The sequence below is a fragment of the Plectropomus leopardus genome, chromosome 15, assembly GCF_008729295.1.
Source record: "Plectropomus leopardus isolate mb chromosome 15, YSFRI_Pleo_2.0, whole genome shotgun sequence".
In the NCBI taxonomy this organism is placed as follows: domain Eukaryota; kingdom Metazoa; phylum Chordata; class Actinopteri; order Perciformes; family Serranidae; genus Plectropomus; species Plectropomus leopardus.
Window position 1 is genome coordinate 31,301,899 of NC_056477.1, and position 19,826 is coordinate 31,321,724.

General features: G+C 40.1%; 1 protein-coding gene across 2 annotated transcripts in view; it reads left to right on the forward strand.

Annotated features, from left to right (window-relative positions):
• Positions 1 to 19,579, forward strand: part of hspa12a (heat shock protein 12A) — a 62,800-nt gene extending 43,221 nt beyond the window's left edge. For both annotated transcript variants that reach the window (XM_042502091.1, XM_042502092.1), the window contains exons 7-12: positions 1,542 to 1,713; positions 5,814 to 5,900; positions 10,039 to 10,143; positions 10,241 to 10,499; positions 15,502 to 15,605; positions 17,011 to 19,579. In XM_042502091.1, the coding sequence (XP_042358025.1) occupies positions 1,542 to 1,713; positions 5,814 to 5,900; positions 10,039 to 10,143; positions 10,241 to 10,499; positions 15,502 to 15,605; positions 17,011 to 17,642 (1,359 nt within the window). In that variant the 3' untranslated portion in view covers positions 17,643 to 19,579. The remainder of the gene's footprint in view (positions 1 to 1,541; positions 1,714 to 5,813; positions 5,901 to 10,038; positions 10,144 to 10,240; positions 10,500 to 15,501; positions 15,606 to 17,010) is intronic.
• The last annotated feature ends 247 nt before the right edge of the window (positions 19,580 to 19,826 follow it).

The following is a 19,826-nucleotide window of genomic DNA, read 5'->3' on the forward strand; positions in this document are numbered from 1 at the left end:
AACCACATACTGACACTGCTCTTTATGACACATTCATGGCTCATGAGTTATGTCATAGCTTTTAAACTAAACAACTATACCACTATACAGTCTTCCTACTGACTTTTACATGAATGAACATGTTAATAAGATGTCATCAGTACTGCATGAGTTACCACATTAAATTCTGTAGTTACAATATAATATAATAATCAAAGATATGAGACTTATTCCAGGTAATATTATATGTGACAGTAGGGTCAGACACTCATGCTGTATTGAGTTTATATGCATGGATGTATTATAGGGAAGTCTGGATACAGCCATGGGGACGGGGCCTTGTTCATTTCTATGAGAGCTGCTCATGGTGCATGAAGCACTCAAATCTCTTTTGTGTAAAATACCCGGATCTATTGGCCCATATAGCATTTGTATAGATAAACGGCAGCTAAACATGGCCAAATGTGCCTGAGCGGGTAACTTCTGCTGGCAGAGCAACCAACTTCCAGATTACCACCTTGCTAGCTTGAATGGCATTCCAGAAAAAGGAAACTTTGCAGCTTTTTAGACTTTCTAAATGCTGTCGAACAGATTGGTTTACATCTAGATAGTGGTAGGAGTTGTTTTGCTGGGCTTTTGACACTCACAAAAAATTATTTGCTGATTTACAGATGTCTCTTTCTCGATGTAGACAATGGGGAAAAGTCTTTCTGTGCCACTGACAGTGTCACTGAGGGCTGGGCCATATGGCTAAAAATGTTAACACAATAAAACGTTTGATATATTTTGCTCCTGAGTAAAAGCTGAAGAAACCAGATGATTTATTGGGATTCAGATATCTTGAGGTCAGAGGTCAAGGAACTCCTATTAAATGGCCATGTCATTTTTCCATCGCCAAAATTTAGGGTAACTTTGGAGCCCCCTTCCTGAGAGGCTAGCGTGGTACCATTGGATTCCTCTTGTTTCATAGCATACCATAAGGCATCACTGTAGCTTAAAAAATCAGCCTGGTACAGCCTCTTAAATAACAGGAATGTCAGCAGGTGATTAACACATTTTAAAAAACACATTATGTATGGAACTAAATCTCATCGCGATTCATACACTGACAGCCCTAGTATTCATGCTTTACAGGAGTGGAAACAGTGTGTATCAGCTGTTAGAAGGCTGTGTCTGCAGGACTTCAGTAGCTTACCCAGTAGAATCAGCACAACAGACACAGGTCCTACTGTCTTCTTCAAAGCCCATCAGTCTTAATACCACACAACTCTGAAAGTAATGTCCCAAAAAACAGGAACATATTTCACAAGTAAACAGATGACCTGTTGTGTAGTTGTTTGGAGTTTAGACATTGGCAGGCAAAAAAGCAGCAGCTGTTACCACACAACCAGCAGAGAGAAGTCCAAAACAAACTGCAATGCTTCAGGCAGACTTCTACAATATTGTGGACATTTTAAACATGTCACCATTTCTTCTAATGTGTGGGAAAGAAATTCAAAACAACATAAGTCTGTGTGGAAGTTAAAGTTGTGTCTTCCTGTCTGTATTCTGTCCTTGTGCAGTCTGGTCTGGTGTCCCGTGAAAACCCAGATCAGCTGATCATCGCCTTAGAACCTGAGGCAGCATCAATCTATTGCCGGAAGCTCCGCCTCCACCAGATGGTGGACCTGGGCACCCAGACCATCCAGAATGGCTGCAGCCCCACTGACAACATGGGCAGCGCAATGACCCAAGGTATGTGCCATCAGCACTGACATCAGGAGGGGCTGGATGTCCTGATACCATGATGCTTTCACACAGTATTCATCGCTGCTGACTCTAAGCTTCAGCCATCATTAATCATGCACACCTCTGCACTGCTGAGTCAATCTTTCTGAATATGTGGCAGCTTTAGTACTGGCATTGTAACCCACTGTGTCCTCTCTTGTTGAATGTTGTTTCCTCCATAGTTTCTCCAGGTCATGGTAAACATGTTTCCTTTTTCAATTCACACAGGAAATGCATGACTTTTTATTTCTTTCCATCCATCATGCCCAAACTTGCTTTTGCTTCTTTTCCAAGAATCCATCCAATACAGGAAAACTTATCTCCGTTTATAATGGGAGGTCTGTGAACAAATTTTTCACATCTCTGGCTTTATAGGCCCCAAATGTCTCACAGGTTAATTGTTAAGTTTTAAAGCTGGGAGGAAATGTGGGTTCTGCAACAAAATTGAAGTGTGCATCAGTTGTCAGCTGTCACACTGTCAAATGCAGTACCTACCAATTTATCTAAAAATACACTGCTACTTAGCTGAGTATAGAGAACCCCAGGAATGAGCCCTTGAACCCAGAAATCCCTTAGCTTTCAGTACCTCTGGTTTCCTTGTCTCAAAATGTTTTTTTTAATGGGTTTTTGTTAAGAAGCCTTAATAAAGGTCACACAAGCTGAAGAGACATTTTGTCCTGCGACATGATATGTGTCAGTAAATACACCACTTTGAACTCTGAAGCTTTTATGTGCTTTGAAAAAGGTGGTTGCAAACAAGTGACTAATGGAGACAACAAAACATCATCATGCTGAGCTGCACTGAACTTGGATTCACAGCCTTGTAGTGGTGGCGACGCAACTGTGGGGGAGTTTTTTTTATAGCCTAACATTTGCTCTTTACTTCTGCCAATTGTATTTAGCCTTCAAAAATCATATGGACAAATCCCATGGAACTAAAAACCAGTGGAAAAATCCCATAGGCTTTTTGATGAGGGAACCATTGTGATTGCATGTCTGCCAACAGACAAACATCATCCCTAGGACACTATATCATTTGTAGGTAACAAATAACACAGAAACTGGAAATGTATGACCTTAACATGGTCCAGCATATCACCTGATTATTAGTAAACTATTTTACATTGAGGGAATTAATTTCTTTCCGGTCATAACATATTACCATTAGTCCATTAGACCACTAGTTTTGGTCAGTATGGGCCATTGACAATATAAGTTATATTTAATGTACAGTGCAGTTTTGCCAATGTGAAGCAGCAACAGCAAACACCTGCCTCCCCTCCCCTTTTTCACAAGTCCTTCACTTTAACTTAAATTTTGTTCATCACCACTATCAAACATGAGAATTTATAACATTGCTTTGAATCTAACCTCTTATCTTCCCTGTAAAGACAGTCACATTATATCATACACTTGCATGCAAATACAGTGCAAAAACCTGCATGCACTCTACCCAGGTTCAGTATGTTTGTTTTTTATATCCAAAGTAGACAGCCATTTAAAAAGTCCAGTAGTTAATTGTTCCTTTTTTCTTTCATTAGATATAAATGTGTTGGAAAGTATTTCAGAGATAGGCACTTCTATTTGAATCTTAGGGACATATATGAACTCACAAAGTCAATAAGAGAAACATTTACATTTAATCATTTTAATGTGTTAATGCAGGCATGTCAAAAGTGTGGCCCGGGGGCCAATCATGGCCCACAAACCTTTTTTCAACGGCACGCAGCTTGTCTCTCAAAATACACTAAACAGAGTATTAGGTAATCAGACAAGATCACTTTTCATTTGTTTCCATTTAGAAACATGTAGACATGCACAGTGTAGACATGGACACAGCGAAGAAGCAAAAAGTCAACAGGGAGGGCCACTGCTTTCAGGAGTTGTTAAAAGCTGAATACCTTTTCACTGAAAGATAAAAATGTTGTGTTTAAGTCATTTGTTTGTGATTTTTTGAAAATAAGTTGAAAGAGGGTAGAAATAGGCACATCACATAGGTGCACGGCTATCAAAAAACAGCTCATGGATTAAGTGTACAGATTTTACCTTTTTTCTTCATTTTTTAAATAACCCATATGATGGAAGACATAGCTAGCCCCATAGGTTTTGTCTAAAGATCTAAACTGGTCCCCCAGTCAAAAAGTCTTGACACCTCTGTTTGAATGACTTTGGTAAGATGTATTGATCTTGTGTGGAAAACATGTCTGTTCAATAACTGTTTCATGATTGCATTTCACTGTTGGAAAGATGGTCTTTTCATAAACCACTCTGTCTCTGCAGTAGAAGGATGAGCTACATAATCAGAGAAAACAGAGGAACAGATTGTGACATTTGCTTTTGCTCAAGAGGAAGAAACCTACAACTACCTGAATGCACTGCACCACACTGGACCAATAAACTCTAACTAACTAACTAACTAACTACCTTTGGATCACATATAGAGAGGACAGTATCAGTTTAATAGAGATTTTTATGTCATTGGTTTTGTAGCAGGTTCACACACTTTGATTGCATGTTAACACTGTGAGCAACATGACTGGTGTGACAGATAGTCCCAGAGGCTTCCACTGCTCCTCCACATTGGAACATACTCCACACTAACAGCATGTGTTCAACAGGCAAATTATTTATTCCACATTCGCTTAAGCTGTTCCTGATAATAAACATGACAGATTGAAGAATTTATTATACCTCTTCGTATCTCTTCTTTATGAAACAGACTTGCTTACTAAGGATGAGCGAAAAGTCTGCCTTTCTTGGTGAGGTACAGGAATAAGATGTGGTTTGGTTCAAATAAAAAGATTTTTCGTCAAGAAGAGCTCTGTGGCAGAAAGCGAAATTCTTCCAAGTGCAGTTTAACCCTTTGAAACCTGAGCAAACTTGATTTCTCTTCAAAATACACCCCAAAATTAACAATAAACTATATAAACAGATACAAATACAATAAATTTACCTATTTAGAATTCCCTTTTAAAGGAAAGGAGAAAAAAAAGACCTGGAAAGGTGCTTAAAAAGTTATAATAATTTTGTAGCATAATTTTAAATGTGTAATTATCATAATTATAATTTTTTTTTTCATTCTTTCTTTTTCCCTAGAAATTTTTCCCTACCTTATTTAAAATCATTTTTAAAATCTTTTATATAAATATTTTCTCACAATTTGTGGAACATCTCTCACTATTTTGCACATTGCCTTTTTTACTCTTTTTTTTGTTGTTGAAAGAAACCAATGTGCTCAGGCTTCAAAGGTTTAATACTTGTCAAAGGCATCTAAAAGCTGCACAAGGGAAGTGATGTTGATCCAGGCTGTAACACTTTTAATGTGCATTTAAATTTGTTGATGATAAGTTGCTTTGTTTAATATTTAGTAGTAAACCATTTACAGAGCACACTATGAAAACCGGAGGCAAAGTGAAAACATTTGATTAAAAAAAGTTTATCTCCTACATGCCAGATTAACTTTTAGGTTTAATGAGGCTGTTCTGAGAGTGAGAAAGCTGCGCAAAATGACGCACTTATTGCACAACACAAAAGGCATTGAAAGTTCAGCAAAATGCAGCATTAACAAAAGGCTTTACCTTCTCTATTACCTAATGACAAAAATTGCCCACCCACAATGTCTAGGTTCTCACACGACAGCCTGCTCAGTGAGCCAAGAGAAGAAGAGATTGATTTTTTGGGTTTTTTTGTTTTGTTTTACGTAACGTTAAAGATACAACACTACTATAAAACAGGGCTTCTGTAAGAGCCTCAGGATTAAGCGTCAGATCATTTTTGATCATAAAACTGTGAACACAGCAATCCAAATGAGGATTTTCATTCATCACAATTATGGCTATTGACACATTTTACTCAGATTAAACTTGTGATCATAATACGAACATTACCAGATACGCATTTTCTACGCGTTTTTCAGCTGAACCCTGTTGCTTACAGTGTGGATACATGTGCATCTCAGCTTGCAGCTTGCCTCACACCCCACTGTATATGAGCCCCACAGCTTCACACAGCAGAGCTTCACGGCTTCATCACACTCACCAAAACATTTTCTCTCTGTTAACAACCAGCAAAGGAGCATGTGCGGCGCAACCGGCAGAGCCGCACCTTTTTGGTGGAAAATGTCATAGGGGAGCTTTGGTCGGAGCTGGAAGAAGGTAGAGTTTGCTCTTCTTTTACTCATCTGATATGATTTCCTTTTCCTCTTGGGTAAATGCTTTTGTTTTTTTGTATGCTGCCAATCTGTTAGTTGTTATATTAGTTATCAGCTTTAGACAGTAGAGTTTGGTAGAAATAGAGCATGCAGGATTTTGGGAGCTGTAACAATCTGGATATCTGTGGAAAACGAAGGTTATGATTTTGAATAACTTATTTTATCCTTTTTGTTATCACATTTTTCATACTTTCTTTCATTATTTGATAACCATTTTGGTTGTACAAAATGTAATATATAGTGATCATGCATGTCTCATGTTAAACCCCCACTTCTTTAGTTTAGACCTAAATCCTGGAAGATAAATTACGGTTTTATTTTCATAGCACTAGCCACTGGTTTCGTATGTTGTGATAACATAGTACTCAAGTAACTGCTGAGATCTGGGAACATGGCAACATTGCAAAAAACAGGTCAGCAGGTAAATATTCACACAGATTATAAACATGCTTGATGCTTTGTCAAATTTATTTACCAAATTATCACACAAATTTTCTGTAAATCCATCCCAGTTTACAGGCTGGTGTCCTACTTTACTTTGTTCTTACTACATGTTTTATACTTGCAAACACAGTTGTTTCGGTCATAGGACACACATAACATTACATCTCATGTGCCCTCAATTTCAGTCTCACCTCTAACTGTTAACCAACAGTTTGTTTACAATGATCCTGACCGTCAGACTGCTTTGTTGCCCTCTGTGACATCACTACAGTGATGTTCCCAGATCTCAGTAGTTTACTTGTACAACATTCAGTGTTAATTTAACTCACAGAAATAACGGCCAGACTGAAGATGCATTCAGTTGAGTCACTTGAGTTAGCCCGTTAACATGTATCAATCAAATATACAGACTGTATATAAAGATGGACAACATGACAGCTCCCCCAAGTGAAGCTTTTCCGTCTGGATCGCCCCCTGGTGTCTGACTGCAGGCTAGGTCATTAAGCCCACCCCTCCATGATATTGGATGGGACATAGGCCAAACTAAAAACTCAAAGTACACGTCAAATAAACCTTTACCAAAGATGGTTTATGTCTCTGAAGGTAGTCCTCGTCACCCTGATGTTTGTTCAAGCGATCATTTCTCTGAGATCAGTTTGGTTTTAATGACTTATTCAGTTCTACAAAAGGGGGATTTTCCGCCACAACTGACAGCTGTGACAGCCAATGTGTGTGCTCATGTTCAATGGGGCTGTTTGCGATTGTTTGAATGAGTGGAACGCCCCAACTGCGGAGATTACTACTGTGCAGACTCCTGCTCCGAATGAGGTCATCTGCACAAGTATCCAAGATATTTTAGATTCACTTAAGCATAGTGGGGGTAAGTGAGGGCGCATTATCCACCTTAATATACAGTCTCCGGAAGGCAGCAATAACATGGTTTATAAACGACTGTAAAATTTAAATTGAAATGTAACCCTGATGAACACATGAATTCATCTTTTTAAGAAGGCAAACTTAAGATCCAGATGAAAGTAAACATCATGCAGCATTCATATACAGTATTTTCAGATTTAAAGATTGTGCTGAGAAGCATCACAGAAATACAGACAGTACAGCAGCTGTAGCTCAGTGAACTGCTTTAACACCTGCTTGTCAACATCAGTCTGTTGAATGATGAGGTCCTAAATCTTCACACTATCATTGGACTTAAAAACCATAGTTACTGGCTCGGCCTAGTTTACTCAGCCTCTCTATGCCAAAGCCTGTTGAGTCAGCTCTCGATCAAACTCGTTCAGTGCAAAGACTGTATATAGAGATGGACAACAGGTCCCCACTTCCTCCCACTGAGCAAAACTGAAGCTCAAATATTCTGGACACACATAGCTTTCAATCATGACCACTATTCCCCTTTTTTAAACACTAAATTACTAATTAAAACCCAAATTTGTCAGAAAAATGATCACATGAACAAACATCAGGATGATGAGAATGACCTAAACTGACAGACACCATCTGTAGGGAAAAATGTATTTGACTTGTACTCTCAGGGCCCATTTACAAAGCAACAGCTCTTGCATGAAACATTGAACTTTTGTTGTGGTTTGGGCTTTTGTTCATATGACAACAACAACTTTTGAAACCAGGTTCCAGAGTGTCATCTTTTGAAAATGCCACCCCTTCTGTCACCATGTAAATGGGTATTGTAAGAATCCTGTTAGAACGGTGATGTCATGGCCGCACTTCACACAGACGCATGGTGTTATTAACAAAAGCTTCAAATGTCACCATAGATGTGTTTCACTGTGTGTGTAAATCATCTGATGTCCCAAGTGTCAGCTGCCCACAATCTTGTCTTCGCCAAAGTCAATCCTGAGTCCGACGCTTCACCTCATCCTGTTTTTCTTTCATCGCCTTTCCACTGAGCTGCTGACAACACACACACACACACACACACACACACAGCAGCTGTGTTCTCTCCGGCCGGCTTACAGAAGCTGAAGAACATAGAAGAGGGTAGAAGGAAGATTTATTGGTCATTTTTTAAACAAAGTTTAAAAAAAAATTTAGATAGAAAAGAAATTATAATTATCCTTCATCCTGCTACATCTTTGTAGTTGAAGGTTGAGTTGATTAAAACCTTCAGCTACTAAGATTTCATCCGGTTGCTAGGTGATGTTGCTGCTGATGGCATCATTCAATTCCTGCAGTGCATTTTTTTAACTTACATCAGAGTCTTGTGTCCAAATGGTCCCCACAAGGTCAGTCCAACCAGTGCAACAGCTTGATCCAGGATGTCAGGTGTTAACCATGTCTCTGTGAAGATGTGTGCAGAGCAGTCCCAGATCTCCCGTTGCTGAGTGAACCCAAACCACATCTCATCCACGTCACTCTACTGCGATCAGACACTAGACAGAAGAAGGCTTATTAGAGTTGTGCTACAGCAGAAGGAGCCTTGGAGTTGAAAAACCGTTGCTCAATGAGCCTTAATTGCATCTCGTCCACTTTTTTCTCCCGTGAGCGGACTTTAGACAGAAGAAGGCTTGGTAGAGGAACAGCTCTTGGTCCAAGTCAGGTCAGCCTCACTCTGATACCGGCTCTCCTCTCATTTTGGACAAGCCCCCAGAAAATGCACAAATTTTGCATAGCAGCCAAAAGTGGAATTACGCAGTCAAGGTGGAGTTACACAGTCTTGGTCAGTCATGTGATGCACACTGGCCCAGAAAGACTTTCCCCATTGACTTAAATTGGGAAAGAGACATCTGTAAATCAGTAAACAATTTTTTGCAAGCGTCAAATCCCCTGCAAAAAGACTAATTTCTCTATCTAGATTCAAGCCAACCAGTTCAAGCAGCAAGATTAAATATCTCAGAAAGCCACTCAAGGTAGCGAAGTGCCAAACTGAAAGTCATTTGCTCCGCTGGCAGAAGTTACCCGCTCAGGCACGCTCAGCCATGCTCGGCTGCTGTAAGTCTGTAGTGCGCAAGCTGTAGATCTGAGTTTTTTGTACCTGGAAAAAGAGCTTTTTTGCTTAATGTGCCAATGAGCAGCTCATAGGAATAAACAAGGCCCCAGCTCCCCGGCTGTATTCAGACTTTCTTAATACATTCATGGTTTTGGGACTATTACCAACCTCATTCTGGCTCAGAGGAGAGACCACGTTGTCCTCCTTTTCCGCGATTGTACGTTATACACCGAACAGCGAGGCAGAAAATATATTATTCCCACCTTGAACAGGCAGTGGGAAAGCTGCCTCTGATTGACCGTTCAGCTTAGCACATGAGAAGAGAAACAGAAGTGAGAAAAGTTAACTAAAAGCTAACTGGCTAATGATGACTATAGACGACCACCCCCTGCTGGTGGGGGGGTATCTCCTCTCATGCAAGTGCAGAACATACTTGCTGGTTGGCCATCGGTTTGGTGTGTTCATGTGAAACTTTTTGGCAGAATGACACTGACATGAGGCGATGCAGCAGGGTTTTCGTCGGCGCCAGCTCAGTGCTGTTGGTTTGGTGTGTCTGGGCCTTGAGACCAATGAGTCCTGTCAGGAAGGATGCTGTTTAATAATGAGTGTTTTTGATGCTTGGAGCCTGAGCTTACTGCACACTGTGTTCCATCTGTGTGTGGTCTCTGTGCAGGTGACCGTTACGTGGTGGTGGATTGCGGTGGAGGAACAGTGGACCTGACTGTCCATCAGATCCGTCTTCCAGAGGGACATCTAAAGGAGCTCTATAAGGCCTCAGGTAACAACGTCTATAACATTGTGTCCTCCTGCTGGATGCAGCTGAGGTTTAATCTTGTTTTTATCTGACTGACAGTCTGAATCCTGTCTCCTTCCAGGTGGTCCCTACGGCTCTATCGGGATTGACTATGAATTTGAGAAGCTGCTGTGTAAGATCTTTGGCCAGGATTTCATTGACCAGTTTAAGGTGAAGAGGCCAGCCGCCTGGGTGGACCTGATGATTGCGTTCGAGTCTCGAAAGAGGGCCGCAGCCCCTGACAGAACCAACCCCCTCAATATCAACCTGCCCTTCTCCTTCATTGATTACTACAAGAAGTTCAGGGGCCACAGTGTGGAGCACGCCCTGCGCAAAAGCAAGTGAGTCCATCCAGAAACCAGGGGCCAGTCCCTGACAGACTGGAGTCAGTGTCTGAATCAACAGGAAGAAAGAGGTAGAAGATTGGAGATGATCTTTCAAAGTTGCATTTTACTTTTAATACAGTGGTTTTGTCTGGATCATAACATCATCACATATTACATTATAATATGAAACATTTCAGGTTATAGCATGGTAACTTCACTTATTGTTTTGGTGAGACCTCATGTTGAAATGAGGAAACGGGATGAGGACAAGGATAATTTGAGGAATATAGAATAGAATAGTTTTTTTTGTCAGATAGGGGAGGGCGACATATGGAATATCCTTGATGTATCGCAGCTTGTTCCATTAGCGATGTATAAATGACTTGGTTAACATCCAGCTTTTGGCTGTAAGCTTCAAGTCCACAACAAATACAGTGACACTTTCTCCCTTAGACAAGTCAGGTACTTCAAAATTAATGCAATATGGGTCTCACTCAATTTATTTAATTATAACAATGCTTTGAAATGCTACTTTCTTGTAACCATATTTTCTCAAATGTTATCATAACAGTAGTGTATTCAACTTTATTATATGGCAGTAGCTACTTTATCTAACTTTATTGCACCTGCAGTTCATTCTTTTTTTTTTTACTTAAGTAGTTAACATTAGCAATATATATTGTGTATCACACTATAGCCTTAAAAATATCATTATAATCATTTAAAGCTATACCCAGCCTTACTACTAGGGTAGACATTTGTCTTTGGCCCACCAAACACAGAATACACCACAAAAACAAGCAGACAAGCAGTTAGTAAAACAAACACATAAACACATCATTGGAACACTTAACACATGAAATCAGTTCGAATCACAGTCTGTCTGTGCTTTGAAACTTATCAGTCACTCATTTACACAATTTGATGTGTCCATGAAATGTGAGAAGCTTCTAAAGCCAATGAGAGAGATCAATAGATCTGACTGAATCTCTCTCTCTCTCTCTCTCTCTCTCTCTCTCTCTCTCTCTCTCTCTCTCTCTCTCTCTCGTTTTTACTTTAAACAAGGAATATTCTGTGTGGACAATGACAGAAATTAAATTGATATCCCTCAGAATAGAATTATTAAATTAAAATGATGGTCTGATCATAATAAATGATAAGCCGCTGGAACTTGCTTTCGGATATTTTATCTATTGATCCCTATTCTATTTAAATCCAATTGTGTAAATGAATGTTATTCCTCAATTTATCTTCCTTCACTCTCCAAATATCTTGTTAAAAGGTGAGAAACATGTTAAAACATGAAAAATTTCATGTTATATATATAATATGTATATTATTATATATTTAATATAGTAATTTACACTTTGCACATTTTATGTATTAAGTATTTGTTGATGGTTTCCAAATAATTTATAAGAAGTCTTTTGTGAAACATTTAGAGTTTTTTTGAACCTCCTGACTCAATTGAAGGACTCAGCATTAGAACACACTGTTGGGCAAAGATATAAATGGTGATATAACTGTTCACTCTCAGCCATTACAGCACTGTAACGACTGACCTCTGGGACCAGCATGGAGTCTGGATTTTAATGGCTCTGTCTCATGTCTGTGTGGATTTTTATAATACCACATTGAGGGACATTAAAAGATATTAATACAGCTGAAACTGGAGCCCTCAGGGCCCCCCAGGCTCTTCTGACGCCTAACTGGAAGTACTCAGTCTGTCTCATTGTGCTGGAAAGTCTTGGGCGGGGCCCACATGAACACACATGGGATTATGCAGATGGATGCAATGGACTCTTGTAGGCTTCAACATTTGACAGACAGACCGCATTATGCAAAGAGAGATGAGCTTGTAGGCCTTGAGAGAAACAACTCACCAATATGTGCTTCATTAAAAAGCTGCAGATCCTAAGGTGGCAGTGTCCAAGCTTTAACAGCAGTCTGGCTGTGTGAGGCTATTCCACACACATGTCCAAGAGCTATGATCATTGCAGTGAATGTATATATAGCATGAGCAGTACAAAGGAGAGGAGGCGGCTTCATTAACCCCTGTAAATAAGAAAGAAATGGTCACGTGTTGTCATAGCCTGATTCGTATGATATCCTAGAAAACTGTATATGTGCATATGATATCATACAAATGACTTTATGTCCTTATCATACAGTACAGACTGTATATAAAGATAGACAGCATAACAGCTACCCTAAGCTGAAGCTTTTCAGTCTGATCGCCCCCTGGTGTCTAAATGCATGATAGGTCATTAAGGCCACCCCTCCATGATCATGACTGGACATGCCAAATTCCAAATACATTTCCCAAAGATGGTTTCTGTCACTGAAGGTAATTCTCATCACCCTGATGTTTGTTCAAGTCTTTGTTTTTATGATGATTTTCAGTTAGTTATTTGATTCAACAAAAAGAGGATTTTCCACCTTGATTGACAGCTGTGACAGCCAATCCATTTCCCGCATTCAATAAGGCTGCTTGTGATTGGTCAGACGGGTGTTTTGGCAGAAACACTCCATCACGGAGATAGCTACTATGCAGACTGCGGCTCCGAATGACGTCCCCAGTGCAAGATGGCAGTAGGCGTATCTGGGATATTTTAGCTTTACGCTTACGCTTATTTTTTAAGCGTAGTGGGTGGATGTGGAGGCATGATGTCCATCTTTATAAACAGCCTGTGGTGCAGTAACATAATGAGCATGCAGTTACAGAGGTACGGTTTAGGCAATAAAAGTTACTGTGGTTAATTTCAGGAAAGAAACAAAATGATAAAAATTTCACTCAAAGTTCACACAGTTCTAAACACGTGACTCCAAGAGACAGTCTCGGGGAAAATTGTGGTGCCTTGCTTAATTACTTCCATCAGCACACTGGTTAGTGTCTAGTGAGATATGAAATGTTTTCCAGAAACTTAAGCAAGTTCAATAGCATATGATAAAGGATTTATATTTTGAAAAACTGCAATGGAAACACTTTTTTGGTTTTTCTAGGTTACATGATGCTGTGTGCTTGTCAGTAGGAACTGGCTCCCTCATGATGCAGCAGGAGCTACAAGAGCTGTTATTACGTCACGTAACTCTTCAAAAGTTGAGCGGATCATCCGGAAGTTTTGAATCCACAATTCCTCTGTGAAATCATAATATCACCTTCCAAAAATCCCTCATACATGGCCACTCCCACGTATAAGGGGTTTGCTTTTCTATTATCACTCCATAACACGCCAACGTGGCCTTGGATTGGAAATAATGACGGCTAGTGTAGTGGCTGCAACAGAAATAAAGCTGCTAATGTTTGAACATCCATCACCATGCTTCTTTTAATGTTATCACCAGAGAAGAAGTCGCAGAACATCACTCAGTGGACACATAGTCATCTCACAATAGAGTTTTATCAACATTTTAAAAATATCACTTAAGTTTTGTGCAAATCTGTAATGGATGTTTGCCTGTTGTCACAGGGCACCCAGTAGTTCACCTGGTAAAGGGGCCACCCAATGTACGACAGCTGTGTACTTGTACAGTGGTCGCAGGTTCGATTCCACCCCATGGAACTTTGCTGCATGTCATCCCCTCTATCTCTCCCTTTCACTTGATCACTGCCCTATCAAATAAAGGCAAAAAAGACCAAAAAATAATTATAAAAAAAACAAACTCTGTCATTAGGGGCATGTAAGCATGCTGATGTTGGCATTTAGCTCAAAGTACTTCTGTACCTAAATGCACCTAAATACAGTTTGACAGAGCTGCCAGAAGCTGTGGCTCACAGCTCTTTGTCTTGCTTTTTGATGAATGTGGAAAAAAGCTGATCAATTCAGGTGAATGAACAAAGGTCACAATGAAAAGCAGTTCCACCACATGTTAAGTGTATGTTTTGCTCTCATTTTCTGATCCCCCAGCTGGTACAGCTTTCAATTTTCATTCCATTTCTAATTACATTAATACGTAAAACGTGATACAATGGTTCAAGAGACCTTTTCATCACATCTACATCTACATGTACATCATTTGTATCTTATTTGTAACAAACTGTGTCTGGAGTAGAACAGTAAAGCAGATGGTGCTTGAGCCATAATTCAGTTAAGCAATATTACATGCGAGGGTGTGCATTCAAAACATGTTAACTAACTATTCTGCTACAATCCATATTTGATAGCATTTAGCCTTTCAAAAACCTTTTCACTGCGGTCACAATCACTTAGCCTATATTTCCCATCATGCCTAGACCTTGACTGAGTAGTTTTTATTGTTTTACTGTTTTATGTACATAAATGCAAATGTCACCTTTTTTCAGTGTTTGTAATATATGTGTTCAGACGCAGTGGTTTATGCTTTTTTTTTCATCTTTGTGTTAGTTTATGTTTTACATCATTACATTTGTTTAGCTGTGGGGGTTTTTTTTGTTGTTGCTTTTTTTTTTTCAGGAAATGTCCACTCTATGATGTAGTGAAATTTGTGGTAAATGATACTGTTCTAAAATGCTCCTTGTCCCCTGCCTGAAATGGTAGATAATCATATGATTTCTTCAATAGCAGTGATTAAGAAATTGAGTAATTCTTGTAATAATGGAGAAGGTGTGCTGTCATGCAAATTTGAGGACATTCTAAATGACTGGTCAGTAGTTCTGACCAATCGGATGGCTTGGTCAGAACTACTTGTTGTATAATAGTGTTGTTTAGTGATTCTCCGTGGAATAGAACCTTGATCATATGAACATTTAGCTTTTACTTTGCAACATTATGTTAAAATTTCATAGCAGATTGGACTTGAAAACTGTGTATCAATAGATTTGTCTGATGTCATAAAAACATAGAAACACAGTTAATTACACTGAACATCAGATTTTTATTTGATCTTTGATCTAATTTGGTAAACCCTTGCTAAACTGTGATGTTATGTCAATATTGTAATTTTCATCAATATTGTAATTTTGATCATATTACTCAGCTCTAACTGCAGACGAATGTCTTCATACTCATTTATTTCGTCATGTGCTCTCCTTTCCTAGTGTGGATTTTGTGAAGTGGTCGTCTCAGGGGATGCTGAGGATGAGTCCAGATGCTATGAATTCCCTCTTCAAGCCCACCATTGACCACATCATCCAACATCTCAGTAAGCCTCTCAACACCTCAACACACCTATACAGAAACACACAGTGTCTCTGACCTCTGTGGTCAGATAAGTCTTGTAGCAATGGTGTTTTTCATCTAATTTTAAGATAAATGAAGCAGTCATTCTTCATTCATGTCTTCACTCTGGAGTTGTGTAAGTAACTAATGGAAAACTATGTAGGAATGTGAAAGACATGCAAACAGGATTTACATGCACATGCCACTAATGCTGAATAGGTTTATGACTGGTTAGTAAAATGCAAAATACTGAGGAGAAAAAGCGGGAAAAAGGCTTTGCACTCCCCTCCCAGTCAATTGAAGTAAATGGGGACCAGGATTCAAATGTAAAAAAAAACATAATAAAACCCATAGACTGTAAATAAAGATGGACAACATGCCCTCAGTTACACTCCCTATGCTGAAGTGAGCTTAAAATATTGAGATTTGGGCATCGCCATCTTGTGAGAGTGATGTCATTGAGAGCCCACATCTGCACAAACGATATCCACGGTGGGGGAGCACACAGATTGGCTGTCACAGCTGTCAGTCATGGTGGAAAAGCCTCCTTTTGTAAAATTTAATAACTTTTTAAAACTGAACTTATAAAAATGAACACTTGAACAATCATCAGGGTGACAAGAACTACCTTCATTGACAGAAACTGTTTTTGGAGAATTTTATTTGGCATATACTGTGAGTTTTAAGGTTCATTCACTAACATGGAGGGGAGGGCCTCAGGACCTATACTGCAGTCAGACACCAGGGGGTGATCGAGATTGAATAGCCTCACTTTGAGGAGCTGTCATGTCATCCATCTTTATATACAGTCAATGATAAAACCACAAAATGTCTCCATAATGCTCGTCCAAAGTAATCCAAGTGTCCTGAACCCCCAACATGCTAAGTTTTTTTGAAAACCATCACTGGCGTCATGTTTTTGCCTTGTTGAGGCCTGTAGCTCCTAAATTGGGAGCCACACGCATGTATGCTTGCTCACGCGAGACCAATGGGAGCTTACAGTATCTGCACACCATTGTTTACATATTACCTGGAAGTCAGAGAGACTTCTGTGGGGGTTTTCCATCAGTGGCCTGATTTGCTTTTTTTTTTTTTTTTTTTTCTTATTTTTGAGTATTTCTCTTGAAATCTGTACTGATTTCCTGGTGATTTTTGGGCCATTTTCTGTTAAGTTGCTCAATGCCTTCTTTTTCAAAGAAATCAAGACAACTTACTCAGGTTTTAAAGGGTTAAACCAAGACAGTATCCTACACAACTGTTACACATAAAGCTATCATCACTGCACATCAGTCAACAACAGAAACATGAATGCATCTTGATTACAGACTCATAGTTTGGGTGCTCCTGTCTGTATCAGTCAGTTGTTTTCTCCTGTCTGTGTCCTCCAGCTGAGCTGTTTGAGAAGCCCGAGGTCAGCGACATTAAGTTCCTGTTCTTAGTTGGAGGTTTTGCTGAGTCTCCCCTGCTGCAGCAAGCTGTCCAGGACATGCTCCAGGGCCGCAGCCGCATCATCATACCGCATGACGTCGGACTCACCATTCTGAAAGGTGCAGTGCTGTTCGGCCTGGACCCCAGCATCATTAAAGTCCGCCGCTCCCCCCTCACATACGGGGTGGGCGTCCTCAATCGCTTCGTGGAGGGCAAGCACCCGCCGGAGAAGCTGCTGGTGAAGGACGGCACCCGCTGGTGCACTGATGTCTTTGACACCTTCATTGCGGCCGACCAGTCCGTGGCTCTGGGCGAGATGGTGAAGCGGAGCTACACGCCAGCCAAGCCCTCGCAGCAGGTCATCGTCATCCACGTGTACTGCTCTGAGAAGGAGAAAGTGGGATTCATCAGCGAGTCTGGCGTCAGGAAGTGCGGGACACTTCGCTTGGATGTGAGTGGAACGGAAAGCACGGCACCACGCCGTGAGATCCAGACGCTCATGCAGTTTGGTGACACAGAGATCCGGGCCATGGCGGTGGATGTGTCCACTGGACGCACCGTTAAAGCTAGCATTGACTTCCTGAGCCATTAAGAAGGGAACGAGAGAGTTAAAAATTGTTGGAGCCATAAAAATGGAAACATACACCTTAAACACACACACACACAGACACACACACACACACATACACAAACACTACAAGCTGTGGATATTTACTGAAAAGTGGTAATGCTAATGAATCTCTAGGCTCAGTCACTCTCAGTTTCAGTTTTGGCAGTGGACAGTTTGTATCAAAGTGTAAAGCTTCACCTTAAACCTGGGCTGATCAGCATCAGTGTGTTTTCGGTTGGTCACCTCAATCTGACCCTGCAGTGTGTTTGCTGAGGAGGTCCATTGTGGTCACATACTCATAACAACCCATACACCCCACGCTGAGGCCGAGGCCGAGGCTGTGTGAGTCAGGTTGAAGAGCTCCTGACAGGAAAGATAAAGGCTTCCTTACTTCCTCTTCACCATCACAGGACAGCTTTGCAAATCTCTCTGTGTGCTCATACATCCATAATATCACCAACACCAACATGCTGGATCCACATTCAGAATGCATCTTTACATACTTTAATTTCTTTCTGTCAGATTACAGCATATCACTGTGTATCTGTGCACTACAAATCATTTTGTGTATAGGAAGGTCATTATAACAAGTTATTGAGCTTGGATGTGCTCCAAAAATTACATCAGCTCCACTTCAGTCCAGCTCTGGAGGTCATACAGGTGGTCTTTGCAAGGTTCAACCCTTAAAACATGGTGAAAACTGTTAATATGTGCCATTGCTGACGGCCATTTTCCAGACCAAACTATTTTCTTTTACATTGATTTTCCTCATTCAAGAAATCAGGGAAAATTATTTATTATAAAAAAAAAAATTAGGAATGCACGATATTGGATTTTTTTGCCTATATGCATACATGACTGACTGATATTGATATCAATATATCTGCTTTTTTTTCCCAACCTAATTTCAGTGATCATCAAGTCTCTTCTGTTAATTAACATCATATTTAGCATACTCTTAGCATGATGGCCCACCAACAGATGGAGACATGAAATACAATGCTTTTCACTGTATGTAATATTCATTCATTGTGCAAAATAAGAAAAAGCATGTTGGCTAATACCGATATTATCAGCATGTTGGTAAATAAAACAGTAAATTAATAATAGCAATCCACTGCAGTCATTTCATGGTGGTGCTGCTGTCAGCTGTTATGCTAAAGGGTTAATACATAGTCAGCTTCCATTTTTAGCTCAATAAAGAACTTCGAACGAAGTAGTCTAACTGGCTACGTGTGTCTGTTTAAAGCACACCAGCTGTGGATGAAGATAAGTCAGAGATTTGAAAACGTGACGTTTCTGAGAAAATTAACTCATGGCTGTTCAACAGATTAATAGCTTGCACTGCTTCCCTTGTTGGCATTACAGACAATAAGAGAGCCTGCCTTTAATATATGGCTTTTTAGTCTCCATTCAGGGCCAGGTTTAGTTGGACAACTTTACTGGGCCTACTTAAGAATGGATACATGTTACCAAATGACAGCCCATTCTGCAGTACTCTGAAGTACTAAAACATAATCATTGACCCTACCTAGGAAATCAGTGTAAGAAGTAATGGCAGGATTTGGAGTATCACTGTCAATAACAGATTTAACAGATTTTTAATCAATAGGTGAAATCTTGCAAACCCACCTATATGTTCTTCTAAGAACATCCACAGTTAAATCTGAATCCAAGAATGTGAACCGTGCTGCAAGCTCCATCTGAAAAGCAAGAAGAGCCATCAAATGTGCTTAAATGTTGCCTTTATTTGTTTATGCTTCTGACTATTAGCCTTGGACAAAATGCCACTTTGCCCACTTTTATATTTTTATGCAGATGTGACTCTGCACAGAGGTGCAGCCCAGTTGAGACAAACAATGAAGTATGTTTATTTCTGTAAATACAGTATTTAAATATTGTACAGATTTTTAGCATTGTTTTTGCAGCTTTAGAACCAAGAGTGTGTGTGTGTGTGTGTGTGTGTGTGTGTGTGTGTGTGTGTGTGTGTGTGTGTGTGTGCGCGTGCATGCGTGCGTGTGTGCATGCGTGCTTGTGTGTGTGCGCGCGTGCGTGTGTGCGTGCAAGTGCTTTCACATGGACATCTCAACATTTTGTTCTCACCAGCCATAGCATGAAAGGCAGCGGCAGTGTTGATTGCTGCGTTCATACAAAGTGAGCGATAGA